At 48.7% G+C, this 15,844-nt stretch overlaps 1 protein-coding gene across 6 annotated transcripts in view; it reads left to right on the forward strand.

The window, feature by feature from the left end:
• Positions 1–15,844, forward strand: part of PBX1 (PBX homeobox 1) — a 281,772-nt gene that overhangs the window by 25,264 nt on the left and 240,664 nt on the right. The window contains exon 1 of one of the 6 annotated variants that reach the window (XM_045809684.2): positions 3–12,558. The exons of the other annotated variants lie outside the window; for them this stretch is intronic. Within the exon in view, the coding sequence (XP_045665640.1) occupies positions 12,537–12,558 (22 nt within the window). The 5' untranslated portion in view covers positions 3–12,536. Of the gene's footprint in view, positions 1–2; positions 12,559–15,844 lie in introns of those variants that run through there. 6 annotated transcript variants of the gene reach the window in all.

A 15,844-nucleotide genomic window follows, 5' to 3' on the forward strand; every position in this document is an offset into this window, starting at 1 on the left:
GTGGAGGGCTGGTTTAGGACACGGCGCAGGTTGAGAAATCCTGTGGCACTTGGCCTTGGAGGAGGGGCAGGCAGCGGGTATGGAGCTGGAGACCCCAAGAAGGTGGGAAAGAGGGGTGAGATTGGGAGTTAGATGATGGGGTGGCCACACTGTTATCCACACACAGGACTGGAACATAGAGGGTAGCTGCCCACAGTGGCAGCTGCCCGCCAGGATTTTGTCTGGAGGTGGACACTTGAACGTCAGCCTCAGAGCCCCTCGCACCGCACAGCCGAGGAATGCGCAGGACGGTGTCGGCAAGCGAGATAGCACTTGTGGCTCGTTGTTGGGTTGTGTTGGTGTGTGTCCCCATTTCACCTTTCCTGGTTTCACGCACAGGCCAGGAGGCATCAGCTGCAGCTATGTCTTCAGGTAAGGCGTGGGGTTGTCTTTCCCCTGTACGCACGTGCGTGTGCGTGCTATGCGCTACCTGTGTCCCCTGTTAGAGGACACCCCCCAGCTTCTTGGAAGCGCGTGTACGGCCGAGAGGACACCGAAGGGGCGTGGTGGACAGTGGTAACTTGTAAGTGGCTTAGACTCCAGGTCTTGGCTGCTTCATCTTTAGGGGAAGGGGTTAGACCTGAGTGATTACCAAGGCCTCTGCAAGGCAAGGCTTGGAGCATTCCTTTTTAGGGTGAAGAGCCCTTTTTATAATGGCAATACTCACTTTGTAACGGGAAGGTCTATTTTCCGCCTTTGTTGTTGTTGTTGGTTTTGGGGCGACCGATTTTCTTAGAGCTAGGACATCAGGCCCACGTATTCGATGTATGGAGTTTATTTTCCTATTCATAGGAAGGCAACATGAGAGGTTTTCCATACATGGATTCACTCATTCCAGTTCCTCAGAAGATAAATGAAGGCCCATCTAGTTGGCCCATCTATCTGTCTGTCTTTGTCAGAGATTTTTTTGTGAATTTGAGACACAGGCATAGAGCTGCTGTGTGCAGCGGCCCTCCACTCTTGCTTGGGGGAGACAGCTCTTGGGGGAGACAGCATCGGCCATCACACCAGGGGGTGCTCCCAGGAGAGGTGGGGAGCCCAAGCACCAGATGTTGTGGCAGCCCCCCCCCTCCAGCCCCAGGAGTGTGAATCTCCCACCAGGTTGCTTAAGTTCACGACTTAGATGCAGGTTGAGAGGGGAAGGAGTCGTGGGGCTGCAGGGAGCCCTCAGCACCTCTCTGCTCTCGCTCTCCATGTGGGGACGGAGACCTGAGTTCTTGGGAACTGAAATCAAACTCAGAGGCCAAGACCAAAGGGCAGAGGCCAGCAGGAAAGTGACTGCATGATTGCATGTGGGCGCAAAATAATTGAAGGAAGCAGGGATACCCATCCCCGGGAGCTGAAAAACCTCACGTCCAGATGTGGTCAGAGAGGTTCGCAGAATGAAAGACAATCTGATGAGTGCGATACACACGCCTGTAGAGTACAATAGAAAAATCGATGGTAAGTGGAGGTGGAAGAGTTTTAGCTAGGTTTTATTGAGCACAAAGAAGACAAACTGGCTTTTGCTATGGTTCCAACTGTATGTTAATGGTGTTTTTTTTTTTTTTTTTTTTTTTTGAGAACTGTAGGGTAGGGGGAAAAGGCACACAGGAAAAGTTGCCGGGCCGTACATGCAAGCCCATGCAGACACACCGATGAGGGGAAAGAGACACAGGCTCAGGACAAAACGTTTTTGGGTTCGTGCAGTTGGGTTCACACATGCGGTGAAGGGTGCTCTAATTTCACGGGCGTGTGTGCATGTCTGTAATTTGGGGTTTCCAGAAAGCCATGAGTTTGATCTGTCTTTTCCCACCCTGGGTTTCTTCTCCCTTCCCTCTGTTCTCCACGAGTCTACTGTGGCTTTATTAGGAATTCCCTTTGGTTTAGGGGGAAAAAAACAGAGGGAGAAAGAGAGCCGGCTGGAGGGGGGAGAAGCAGAACCAGCTCTTGGCTGGCAGCCCACAGCATGGGCCCAGCAGCCTTGTCTGAGAGCCGAGCCCAGGGCCTTCTGTTTTCTTAAGCACACCCCCTTTACCCCCACCGTGCCCTCTTTTTTTTTTTTTTTTTCCTAAGGGGGCTGAGGGAGGCTATTTCTACTCTTCTAACCCACCCCCTTTTTTCCCCCTTTCTGTTGTTTAAAGAGGATCTTTTTTTTTTTTTTTTTTTGAGGCCTGAGCCTCGAGCCGCGGGTTTCTCCTTGCTGGCCTCCCCTCGCCTCCCCAGCCCCCTCCCTGACGAAGAGTTCATCCAAAGTTCGCATCCAGACTCCGAACAAAGTGGCGCAGACCTTTTCCTGACTCCTCACCCTTTGTCCTCATCACTCAGTGACAGACAGGAATCAAATGCTGAGGACCCAGCCGGGCGAGGGGCCGTGGGGGAGGGAGGGGAAGGGAGAAGGGTTGTTCCCATTAACTGGCTGGGCCCTCCGCAGCCTCGGAGGGGAGGCCGGAGGCAGGAGGAGGGCGGAGGGTGGCGGCCCCAGAAAGGATTTTTGTTTTCGTTTCCCCAGGCACACACTGTGAGCTCCCCAGTTGTTTGCCGATGGGTTCATCTGGTTTCTGTTTGAGGGAGGAGAGTCAGGGCGAGCTGTGAGGAGACGCGGCTGGCTGGGGGCAGAGAGGAGGCCGGAAGAGGAGAGCTGGGGTGCTTTTTCCTGAAGCGGAAAACACGGATGCTTTCTGATCCTACTGCGAGGAAACAAATTCTCTGGGAGTTAAGGGTTCACCTTTTGGAGGTGGATTACACTTCTCAGGACACCAGAGGACCATAGAGCAAATTACTTCTTGCGGAGTGCTAAATGACCCCCTGGTGCCCTGGAAAGAGCCCGTTTACCTCCAAAAGGTGAGTTGTTTATTGCCGGAGAGGAGAATATTGACTGTAATGCCGGCCCATCCATCCTCTCACATCCCTGCGAGGTATTTAGGGTGGAGGTGATATTATCCACCTGTCACCACGGGAAGGGGGCCTGACGAATGCTTCTCTTATTCCCGTTGCCAGGATTGGATGGCTGGGCAGGGAGGTGAAGTGACTTTTCCAAGGTCTCTCACAGTGACCGCTGCCTGAACCGCCTCCACAGGCTCTCACTGGGAAGGGGGCCCCTCCTGCGATTGTGCAGACCCCTGGGGGGGCTGCCTGCTGTTTGTTTAGTGCTGGGGGCGGCTCTGGGCCAGCTCACTTGTCCTGCTCGCTTCACACGCCCCTGCCGTGACTCCCAATCTCCCGAATTGTGGGGAAGACGTCCAGTTGTGCGGTGCCATCTTTGGTGAGCCTGAAGTAGGAGGACAACAGTGTGACATCTTGCTTGGCAACGTGATCAGACCGATTGCCTCTTCCTCCCCTAAATCGCCAGAATCATAGTGAACTCGGTGACTTCTGAAGGGGATGCTGTCACCCAGCCCTTCAGGGTGGGTGATGAGGGGACTCTGGAGCTCTTTCCATTGGGGTGAACAGGGGTTGATCCGAGGAGTCAGGACAGCTGGGGTGCTGTTTCTCCTGACTGTGGATTTGTGAAATACAGTGTAAACCAAATAAAGAGCAAAATGTACTTCTTGCAGGGATGTTGTGGGTTGGTGAAACTGAAAAGTTTGCATGCGAGCACTTGTAACATGTATGGAGTTCATGTGGATTTCATCCGCACTCATACGGATTAGCTCATGTGATCTGCACAACTGGCCTAGGAGGTGGGAATCGTTGTTTTTTAACAGTCGAGAAAATTGAAGCACAGGGTGATTAAAATAACTTGCCTAAGATCAGCTCAGTAGATAGTTACCTGCATTATCGTGGAAATAGGGCACGTTTCCAGTGAGGTTTTTATAGGACGGCTCTGTTCACAGAGGGTTTTGGGAATGAGGGACAACCTTATTAATTAGGATCCTGGATAAATTGGATCCCGAATCATTGCAGGCTAGGAACGCTTACTTTTTCACAGGTTGACATAAAGAGGACTTTCTCACCAACTTAGTTGCGCTCATAGGGATGGGGATATTTATCCCGCTTAGGAGAATAAACTTTCCAATAAATGTTTTAATTACTAATGATCCTTGCCAATTAATTAAAAAGTATGTCTGTCATGGCGCTGCTTTCTTGGCAGCACTTTTATTGACGATGGGTTTGTGTGCATATTTAAGTAATAAGGTGACATTTCTTTTCAACGTTTCCTAACCCAGGCTTTTTGTGGCGGAACAGCCTGTTAGCAGACAGTTCTCCTAGTCTCCGAGCAGAGAGACGGAGAGAGCCATGCGTTTCCCCCGGGCTCAAGGGTAGCTTGGTGACCTGGTCTACACTCCATGCCCGGCATGCCTGTGTTCCTTGGATTCTTGTTTCTTGTGAACTTGTGAAGGCCATTTGCAAAAAGTTGGGGGCCTCTGTGAAGAGGGGAGCCGTGCTGCTGCAGTTAGCTGCCGTCTAGACTTTCCACCTCCCCTGTGGCACTTTTGGCAAGTTGACAGGTATAATTGATGAGTTATTCTAAGAATGTGATTCCTGAGTAAGTCTAGAGTGGAGTGGCTGTGTTTCTGAGTAGTTAATGTGGCTGGGGGAAGGCAGATGAAGGGGGTGGGGGCGGGGGAGCGGGAGGGAGATGGGGAGGAGGGTCTTTGTTCGAGCGAGCAAGTCGGGTTTTACGTCTGCGGTTCTGAGAGCAGGTGGCAGGGAATCCTAGCACACAAGATCCTTTCTGGGCTCCCGGTTTCTGTAGGAGAGTCCAGATACGGCTTTTCCTGTCCAGCCAGTGTGTCCTAGGAAACGGAGTAGAAACACTTCATCTAACTTGTAAACCTCCGTGCCAGCCTTCTCAGTTGAGTTTCTAGGGATTCACAGAGTAGCTCCCATTGCTCCCAGTTTGCCCTGTTGCCCGACAGTCCAAAGTCATGATCGTCCCTGGACGGCCATTGAATTCTCAAGGCTCAGGAAAGAAGGCGCTGGGGCTGTGGTTGTGAGCATTGTTTCTGCTCGCCGTGGGGGTGAGCAGGTGCCGAAGCTGGCAGTGGAGGCTTTGGGGCAGAGGCTAGCCTGGTTCAGGGGGAACGAGAGGAGATCGGCCTGGCACCTCCACACAGCACCTTGGAAAGCAGCGCAGGATCCATGACCGTAGGTGGCCGGCCAGAGGTCAGGGATTTCCCCCTCCCGCCCACCACACCATGGCTCCCGAGTTGAGTCGTCCGCCTCCTGTGGCAGCCAGTCCCCCCAAAACCTGCCCCACCCAACCCCACTTGCCTTGCTGACGATGAAGCCTCCTGCTGGGGTTTCTCATGAGCCCTGGGTCATGACAGGTTCCTCCCTGCCCCCCCCCCCATTGGCAGCTAGCACTTTCTCAGCATCTGTGGCACACAGCGCTGACATTCTTTTGAAACCCAACCTACTTATTTATAGATCCAGACGCAATTATCTTATTGGATTTTGACTGTGGGTGGTTTGCTGTGGTTGCACTTTAATTTGCCACATGTTAGGTGGACGCAGCTCCCAGGGCTACTCCAGGATGAAGCTGCACCCTTGAAGGTTAGAAATACCAAGTCGGCCCCACATTCTCTCCCCTTGTTCCCCGCCATGGGAAGAACTCATCGGGTAGGGAGACATGGGTGTCAGTTCCAGCTCTTGTGGTTCCTAGCTGCATGACCAGCGGAAGTTACTTAACCTCTCTGTTTTTAATCTGTAAAAATAAGGGTATTTGGCTTACCTCCAAAAGTTGTTGAGAAGGCCAGAAAAGTAGCAAATGATCACCACTACTTCGTAAAAATACTACTAATTTTCTTCTTTTTTAGCTATTGCTAGGTCAGTGCATGTCATCATGTCTCCTGTAAAGGATAAAGTGCCTTGTGCTCTGGGGACCAAGGTGCTTTCCACGCCCAGAGCAGGCACTTCCTGTTACTGTCGGTTTCTCCCCCGGCTCTGCGTGAGAGGTTCAGCTCCCCATTCTCTCAGGGTTCCTAACGTGCCTACACACTTGGTAAAGGGGTTAGGCTGATGTTCTCTCCCTGTGGGAGAAGCTAACTTTTCCAACTTTACTGCTGCCATTCCCAGGTTGCTGTTTCTTGGTAGGACCTCCTGGAAAAATCATAGAACAGTATAATAATTATAATAACCTAATATGCATAGCACTTTATTAATTTCAAGTCACTTTCCTATTTCATCTCCCATCAAAGGTGGCATTATCCCCATTTTAGAGGTAAGGAAATTGGATCTCTATAAGGAAAAGATTTAAATCCTTTCTGCCACTAACTTGCTATGGGAAGGTCATTTCGAAGCACAGAATGAAACACAGAATGTGAAAGTTGCAGGGGAGACTTTAGAGATCATCTGCTCTGGCACCGAGAGGAAGAGAGATTCTCAATTTCAATAGAAAATTTAAAACTTGCAATTATCATGTTAAAAAAGGCAAAAAGAAACAGGTGAAATTAATGTTAAGACTATCCCAGTATATCTAGAGTATTATTTCAATTTGTAAGCAACATAAAAATTACTAATGAGATTTTACATTTCCGTTTTTTTTTTTTTTTTACTCAGTTATTGAAATTGGGTGTGCATTTTACTCCTACAGCACAACTCGGTTCAGATTAGCCCACATTTCAAGTGCTCTGTGCCACACGTGTCTGGTGGTTACCTTATTGGACAGCTCAACAGCTTGTCTGTTAAATTTGACAGATTAGAACACTGAGGCCTAGAATTAGGATTAATATGTGGCAAAAGTGAAACAAGTCTGCCTTCAGAGCCCTTGTCACTGTGCTGTCTACACTCAACTGTCTTTTTTTTTTTTTAAAGATTTTATTTGAGAGAGAGACAGTGTGTGCGAGAGTGGGGAGGGGCAGAGGGAGAGGGAGAAGCAGGCTCCCCAGTGAGCAGGGAGCCCGATGCAGGACACGATCCCAGGACACCGACATCATGACCTTAACCGCCTGAGACATGCAGGCTCCCTGATGCACTCAACTGTCTTTAACATGAAGACAAAAGAACTTGATTTCTGCTATCATTTTATATCTTCCCTCTTACACTCTATAGTTTGGGCTTAGAGAGGGCTCCTACTGTTAATGGGCTTTAAGAGAGTGCCATGCCTGTCCCCAAAGTTACATCCTACTCTTTCCAATAGCAGAGAGAGCTTCTGATTCCTGAGCACGTCCTTGCTCCAGGGGAAGCAGAAATCCATGGTATTCCTGCTGTGCAGACTTCCCTTCAGTGCAGTGGGGGCCTTGCTGCTCGCAATGTGCCTCTCACTATCCTGTACATCTGGACAGGACTCTCCCTAAAAATCCCCAGCAACTGTGTGCAGCGCCCTTGGCAAACTGCATTGGTGAGCCAAGTGGGTAGTGCCAGTCGAGCAGTTGTCAGTAATGGTCCCATGGTGGCAAGCTGGTGGTAATGCCGTTGAGGATGACATGAATGATGTCTCTTGAAGCTAAGACTGAGCCGCCTTAATGGAAAACAAGGTCAGTTACCTGGCTGGGTGATGACTCTGGGAGTCTTTTTTTTCTTTTTTTTTAAAGAAGAGCCATTTATTAATCACTACTTTTGGCACGTTATGTATGATTGATTTGCTCATTGTCACCGCCCAGCTCAGCTTTGCTTTTAGGAGGTGATCTCCATACTGATACGATGACTGTATATTCACTGGCTTCAAGAAACCACCAGTGGGAAATCTTATTTATGGTGATGATGGTTATGGTTATGATTATTGACAGCCATTATTATAAACATCATTATTATTTAGTGTTAATCAACAACAGTATGAAGGGTGCTCTAAAGAACACGGAATTAGACTCTGTCCTTGCCAATGGGCTCATAAGAAAAAAATGACAGAAAGAGACACCTAGCCTGGGCTGGCTAGGAAAAATATGTTCTAGGGAAATGCAGCTGACAAAAGACTCCAAAGGTTATAATTCCTAGGGCTTTGGTGGAGTCCAATATGGCACCCTGAACATAGATTAGAAGAATAGAAAGTAGAATTTCCTAGTAAAAGAAAGTCCATTGTTTCAGGCCGGTTTTAGTGTTAGACTGAGACACGAAGGACAAATACAAGGGAAGCACTGGCTGTAGTTTTATTTCATTGACATGTGGGTTCATAGGATGTTTTTACCGTGCACTGTTGGCATTCTTGAATGACTTTCAGGATCCCTGTGATATTATTACAGAGCTGCCCAGCCCATAGGATGGGGAAGAACTTGGATCTAGTCAGAGAGCACTTGTTGGTGGGATAGAAGCTTCTGGTTCATTCATCCTGATTTTAGATAGAGCCTTTAACTTTTCGGCTTCTGTTTCCTTAGGTTTTAAATAGGGATCATAGTAACTACACGATAGTGTCTTGAGAATTAGGGTGTTACTCTATTGGCCACTACTGTTTCACGCTAATTTTCTTTCCATACTAAGTTCTAAGCTTCCCCCCACCCCCACTTATGGTACTCAATTTCTCCAAAATTAAAAAAAATATGTATATATATCCAGGAGGAAGCTGGGGATCAGAGAAATGTAGTGTCTTGGCCAGGTCCACACAGCACTTAAGTGGCACTTCTGGGTTGTGAGCCTGGTTTCTTGACTTGGATCAATGACTTGTCTTTGTCTGTGTTCCTGGCAGTCATAGGGATTTATGAAGGGGTGCTCCAGCACCCGGGCTTTGAGATAGGGGTTCTTGTTGGTCTTTGTTTTGCTTTGTTTTTTTGTATAAATTGCCCTACAGTGAGATTTCTTTTGGGGAATGGTCATTGCAATTAACAATTTGAAAATATGTTTACATTTTGTGTATTGCCGGTTATTTCGTTCCTTCAGCTGAGATGGGTTTATGTGGCCCAAAAGGGCCAATGAGGAAGAGCCTCCCCTCTCCCAGTCTTTTCTGGAAGGAACTGAGTTGGTGGTTATCTGGGAAGATAGTCACCTCCTTAGAAGGTAGGTGGTGACATCAAGCATTGATGGTTGGAAAATACAACATAGTTCTTTGAAGAGGTGGAATGATCTCGACTTGTTGGAATAATGGTATCTATAAAGGAGCTTTTGGGAGGGGTGCAGAGATAATTGTCACTTTCAAATTTTTGGCCAAAAGGCAAGAATTTCCCAATTCTTTATGTGGCCATAAGAAGACCAATTACAGCCATCTGGATGTCCCCAACTATGGTGATTCTGAAGGTGTGGCCTTGAAGCCAGGACCTGGTATGTACTTTTCCTTAACAAATTCCTTACGTTTCTTCCACATGTTAGGACTTCAAGAATGGCCTTTTCATGGCCTTTGTTTTGGGGTCTTGTGGCTATGTGATCCCTTAGAGGAGGGAGTTTGTAGCTTGTAACTCTGGGCCCTTGAGAAGACTTGGCCTATTAGGAAACTGATCTGAATCGTTGCCATACTTCTGTAGGGTTCCCGATTCTGGATTTCTGGGTTTTGTCTGTTTATTTGTTTATTTGTTTATTCTGACTACTAGAATAAGTATATGTTTCTCTTTCTCTCTCTTTTCCTTTTCCTCTTCTTTTTTCCTCCCTACCTTCCTATAGGGTGGTGGAACCCAGAGCAGAATTATAGACTGGAGTTGGGTGGGGTCAAAGGCACCTGGTGGAGGGCCTAAGACTTAGACTTTCGTTGTCTGTGGCTTCTGGGGTATCTTTCCTCTTCCACCCTCACAGATGCCAGCCATACACTTTTACAGCTAGAAGTCAACCCCTGGAGGTGAGCTAGTTTAATTTCCAGATTTTTCTGATGAATGAGCTAGTGCTAAGTGGTCTTTAGTTGGATGACCAGAGCCCTCATTAGGTGGTGAGGTCCTTGGAGGACCTGTGCACATCTGGTTCTGTCATCCGTCTTATCCCTGGGCCGCAGGAGCCTCCCTCCCCAGCTCCGTCCGCTCTGCCCCTTTTATCCTTCCGCACTGTTTGAAGGGCTACCTGGGCAGCCACATTTTTCATGAAGAGCTTTCTACCTAAAATAGCTTGACATTTGTGTAGTACCTTAGAGTTTACAGCAAATTTCATTTGTGTTATCAGATTTGACCTTTAAAACCACCTGGAGGTAAGACAGAGAGGTATCATTATCCCCTTTCACACAAGAAACGGAGGCTCAAAAAAGGTGAACTGACTTGCCTTGGGTTATTCAACAGGTATGTGGCTGAGCTTGAATTTGAATCCTGGTCTGCGTCCATACCAACCCCTCCCCTGACCGTAGACAAAATGGTGTTCCTTTACCCAGAGCTCCGTTTACTGTGTCCTTTTCCTCCTGGTTTCTGAGCAAAGAAGAGTCAGCAGGCTAATCAACGGATTCCTTTTTTCCCTTTCCATCTGTCCCTCAAGATCTCCTGTCCAACACCACTCTTTACCCCAACCTTGCTCTCCAATGTCGTCAGCATGAACGCCGGGTTTTCTCTGAACTGTGTAATTCTTTCTTAATAGATCCTGGGCTTGACCCCAGTCTCTCGCTCTGCTCGCCCACTCCTGCCTGCAGTTGTGTTTCTCTTCTCTTTTTTCGGGCGGGTCTGGAACTGCTGGGCCCATGTTTAGCCTCTTCTTCTTATTATTATTATTTTTTTACTGTATTCCCATGTGAATATTTTGTCAGTGCCCTCTTCTTCATTTTAGTCCTTTTTGGGGGAAGGGTTAATAGTTCAAACCCATCATTTTTCTTGTGAGGGTCGAGACTTACAAAAGCAGCCTGGAGTGGGGCAGTCCCTCAGGGTGGGGGAGGGACACGGGCTGAGATGGGGACAACTGGGCATGCAGTGGGGATGCTGGAGGTTGGGAGGACACTTGTCTCTTTTCTCCCTGCTCTAATAGAAGTGCCTGGGGAGGCTTGGACTAAAGAAACTGCACCCTTTCTAAAAGCCTGCCGCTGGAATTGAGGAAGACTGGGGATACGTCCTGGCGGGTGTCCTTTCTTCGTCTTACTTTCCCTATTGGTTTGCTGAGCAAAGAGCAGGCTTTGTGCAGCCCCCATCCCCCATGTTCCCTCCTTTTCTTAAAAAGCTTCTGTTCTCTTTTGAAACAAGCCAACAAAAGTTGAAGCCAGTGTGTGTATGCAACTCAGACCTCAGGAGCCGTTCTTTTCCAAAGCAAATTTTAATTCACAGCGGCCAGTTTGGGGGCAGTGCCACAGACCCTAGTCACCCTGGCAATCTGCGGGACCTCGCCTGATGCTGAGTAATTAAGTATGGTTGTTCCTGCTTCCTAAATCTCAATTTAGTCTGGTGGGCCTGAGAATTGTGAGTGTATTTATGGGAAAATTTGGATAGAATGTGTGAGTCAGGACTGTCCTAAAAACAACAACAACAACAACAACAACCCCCCCCCCCCCCGCCGAACCCCAGATGTCTCATCCCTGCAGTGTTTAGACTAAAATGATGGAAGTATTAAAGACCTAAACCATGTTACTGCTTTTTAATTCAAGTCGACCTATATATTCCCCTCTCTCAACACACAGCAAACAGTGTTCTAGCACTTTCCCAGTGACTGGGATACCACCATGCCTGCTTAGAGCAGTGTAGCTTCACTGTTAAAGCCCTGGGCCAGTGCACACCCGCCGTGGGCCTGTGCCTGGGCCACAGACGCCATCCCTGACGTGGTCTGGCCGCGTCGTGTTTGTTTCTAGTCTCACAGTGTACTCGGGGTATTCCCGGGTCGATCCGAGACTGGAGTAATCCAAACGGATCGCTTTTGATGGGTCCACAGTGATGATTTTCACACCCGAAGAATGGCTTGTATTTCATACAAATCAGAGCTCGCTCTGCCTTCAGAACACCAGAGTGGAGCAGTGAATTTAAGCAGGTGCTTTATTCAATAGTCACCACCTTTCGAGCTACGAAATTTCCTCTGCTTCCAATAACACCGAGGAGAGTGGGGAGAAGTCACTTTGTAGTGCCTTCTGAGGCATTTGACCTGTGGTTAAAGGGGTTGTGCAGGAAGCCTCATCCGCTGGCAGGTAAGCCCACGGTGAAGGTGGTGGGGGTTTTACCGCAGCTGATGGGGTTGGGGGAAAAGAACGGATGTGCTGGAATCAACATGTACAGCTCTTTTCTGCGGGAGATGGGGCATGAGTCTTGGGGGACAGGGCGTGTCTGGTGTGGCATACCCCCCCCATCGGCCTCTGTGGAGGACACCCCCTTCTCCCCATCCCTGCCACCTGCCTCACTCTGAGCTCTCGCTGCATTTCCCTGAAGATCATAAGCGCTACATGTCGCGGCTGGATAATCTAAAGATGAGACCCCGTAGCTGGTGGGGTTCATTTTCCCCAGGGCCACTTCTGGGCAGACTCCAGGGAGCGCCTTTGAGAAGGAAGCTAGTTGGACAAGACTCTGTCCTTTCCTCCTTCCCAGTCCTGGCTGAGAGCAGCGGGGCCGCCTCTGCGGCTTGGAAAGTTAATCCTCACTGTTAATCCATTTAGGTAAAGCTGTTAGTTAAAAGGTAATCTGTTTAGCCTCCCTTGTCCCATTCTCCTGCTGGAGGAGAAGGGGGTTCTGTCTTCTCTCCAGGATACCTGTGTTTTGGCCCGTGGATTGTTCATTGGGGCCTGGGGAGAAAAGCCGCCTAACCAGTTCCTAGGCCCTGGTCTGTGGAGCCCCATGCTGTTCCCCGTGCACGCAGGTACGTTTGGGCTGAAGGGAAGCAGACTGGGAGAAAGAGAAGGAAGATTTGCTGCAATGACTGCCCAGAGGGAGCCCCCGCTCCAAGCCATGACCCCCCCACGCCCCCCCAGCCGGGTTTCAGTTTCTGCCGCTTCGGGCGAACTTCAGGGTTCTACTGCGTTCTCATCCTTTAGAAAATGCGCTCTCTGTGTCAGCCTCTGTGTCAGCACTCCAGAAAAGGCCTAGGCTACGGTTGTGTTCGTGGGGTTTCATTGTATTTTATTTTGTTTTCTGATATTCTTGTTTATTTAGTTGCTTGTTCGGGAAAAGTCTCTGCTGTGAGCCGTGTCTGCACAGCACTTGCCCCCAGCCCCACGCCGCCCCCCCAGACCCCGAGCCTGTGTACTGCCTCCCTCCCTGGCACCCCAGCCCCTTGCAGCAGCCCTCCCAGGCCCCCTGGCTCTGTGTCCTCCACTCTACCCCCCTCCCCGTCCCCTGAAGTCCAAACAGACAACATGTAATGGGCTAAATGGCTCACTTGCAGGAAAGGGCTCTTGCCTTTGAGGGAGCTCTCCAGGTACCTCATTTCTTCTCTCACATTTCTTTCTGTCCTCAGAGGTCCCCAAAGGTACTTGTAGAATGTGCGCCGTTTGCTGGCTGTAAATTAGGGGCCAAACGTATGAGACGTTGATGAGGGAGGCCCTCCCTGGGCTGGCGAGGGTTCAGTGCAGAAGGCCGCAGGCCCGAGTTCCTGAGTGTCGGGTTTCAGCACTCCTTCCTCCTTCTCTTCTGCAGCTCTTTTCCCCACCTCCCTTATCTTCATCTCTTTCCTTCCTTCTTTCCAGCCCACTCCGCCCCCACCCCTCCAGATTTTTCTAAAAGTAGCCACTAGGAACTCAGCGGGAATAACGAGACTGGGAAAGCAGAGATAATTTTTTTTCTCTCTACAAAAGGCAGGGCCAAAACAGTTTATTCTTTTTTTTCCCCATTTTTTCTTTTCTCTCTTTGTGTTTGCTTGCTTTCTTTCTCTCTACGCCAAGTTCGGGATGGTTGCTTGCAAAAGAGAGGAATTTTGAATAACTGTCTAAGTTAAACAGAATGTGCAGAAAGTTCAGCTCTGTCCCATGCTTTACAAATTAAAACTGGAGAAGAATGTGATTTTGTCCTAGAGGGACACTGGCCAGATGTAGCCCAGGGGCTGCCCCTCCCAGCGCTGGTGTGTTTTCACCTGGGTCGGGGTAGTTCACCTTGTGTGAAACTTGTACGTGAAAATATGGATCCTCAGAAGAAGCTACAAAAATATTCATGTGTTTCCCGAAGAAGTCCTTGTGTAGCTCCGTGTATAATACACGTTTTTAAGTGGCACTAGTCACTGTGCGAGGTAATGGGTTTTTTTTTTTTTTTTTAAGATAACAAACTTCTGAGTTTGTCTAAGGTGTGGTTGGCTTTGCCAACAAGACATTTCTTCTCAAATAGAGGACTTAGGACAGATTGTGTGGAGAACACGTACGTATTCCACCAGCTTGGGTTGCGAGGGCTTCCTGGTGACGTCTAGCTTATATGCTCTGAGTTTTAAGTTTAGTGTGGTCTGCTTTTCAGTTTAGTAACTGGACTGTAGCTAAGAAAGGACAACATAGTAATCTTAAGCCCCTACTGTTTGCCAGGCATAGTGCAAAGCGCTTCGTACATGATCTCATTTAATCTTATTTTAGAAATGGGGACACTGAGGAGGAGTCAGGTTCTAGAAACGCAGTTGCCTTCTTACCTGTCTGCATTGCATTGAAACTGCACAGGGCGCCCATGATTCTCAGGATGACGATTTGACGTCGGAGGCCTCTTCCACCCTGGTATTCGTTCATTCGTTCGTTCGTTCATTCATTCACATACTCACCAGGCATCTGTACTGGACGCCTCCTGGTGCCGGGCCCTGTCATGCAGGCCCACACGTGGTGATGACTTTTTGTCACAGGATCTAATGAGTTTGTTTTAACAAATCAGAAGTGAACGTGGCCTCTTCATTCTGTCCTGCAAGTCCTTGCTTATGCCATCCACTTATTCCTGTGGCATCCATAAGTAATAAATAACTTATCAAAATCGTCATAAAGGACTTGGCAGACAAAATGAACTGCTAGGGAAGACTGCATTAAATTTTAATAGAAAGAATTCTTAGTTATAAGCTGAAGATGTGTCTCGGTGTGTGGCTGAGCCATTCCTTTGAGACTGGCAGATAAGCTCTTCCATAGCACAGACTTGGTCTTACTGCTCTGTCCTAGCCCTAGAGCATTCTCTGCCATTCGGCAAGGGCTCCATGTTTATTTAATGACTGCTTGAGACAGTTAATGCTTTACTTGTGCATGGGGACTAATGGTATTTGCAAATGTTGTATAAAATACGTTGTGTAAACGTTTTTGCTGCCTTATTATAACTTAATTTCTTTGATGAGAGAGAGGAATTTTAGAATCTTGTAAGCTCATTTATTTCCAGAACATGACCTCGCTAACTCTGCGGTGAGGTTTTGGGGAAGGAGTCCAAAGTGACGTCAGAATCGAGTTTCAGTAGATCTTGAAGGATACAAAGGCATAGCTACAGAACGAGTGTGTGGCATATTGGAGGCTGGGTATGCAGCATGTGCAGGGGCCTCGAGTCATGTGATGTCTGTGGCCAGAGTCCAGGGCCATCCCAGGGTCCGATTTTGTCAAAGCTAAGCATTTCTAGTTTTGGAAGACTCGAGTACTAATGCTTGCAGGACACCAGGAGTCTCAGAGGCTGAGCAGAGCTGTGAGGAGGATGAGCTGGGTTCTGAGTAGCCTGTTGTGTACCCAGGTCTGCGGGGCAGCTGGAAATCTATGTCTGCAGCTTCAGAGAAGGGTCAGGGCTGGAGCCATTGATGTGGGGGTCATCAGCATGTGAAGAGCAACTGATGTGACAGGAAGGAACACGATGATACAAGAAAAGCTGTGTAGAGTAGAGGAGGGCCAGGGCAGAGCCCCGAGAACGCCAAAATAGGCCAGTAGAAGAGCGGATGAGGGAAGGATTGTCAGAGAGGCAGGAGGGACACCTGGAGGGGGTTGCATCTTCAAAGCCAAGGCGAGTTTGAGAGCTGTAGTTTCGTCCACATCAGGAAGTGTCATGGTCCTTCTTCTGGACTCCTCTACCTCTCTTCTATCCTGTATCATGCTACGTTTTTCTGTTTACTCTCCTTCTCCCATTAGTTTGTGAGCTCCATGAAAACAAGGTGCAAGTGTGCTTTATCTTTGTGCCCCGGTCAGGAATGGCGGAGGAGTTTCATTTCATCTGCCAAGTCT

This window comes from Ursus americanus, chromosome 2, assembly GCF_024610735.1.
Source record: "Ursus americanus isolate L20-20 chromosome 2, mUrsAme1.1.p, whole genome shotgun sequence".
NCBI lineage: Eukaryota > Metazoa > Chordata > Mammalia > Carnivora > Ursidae > Ursus > Ursus americanus.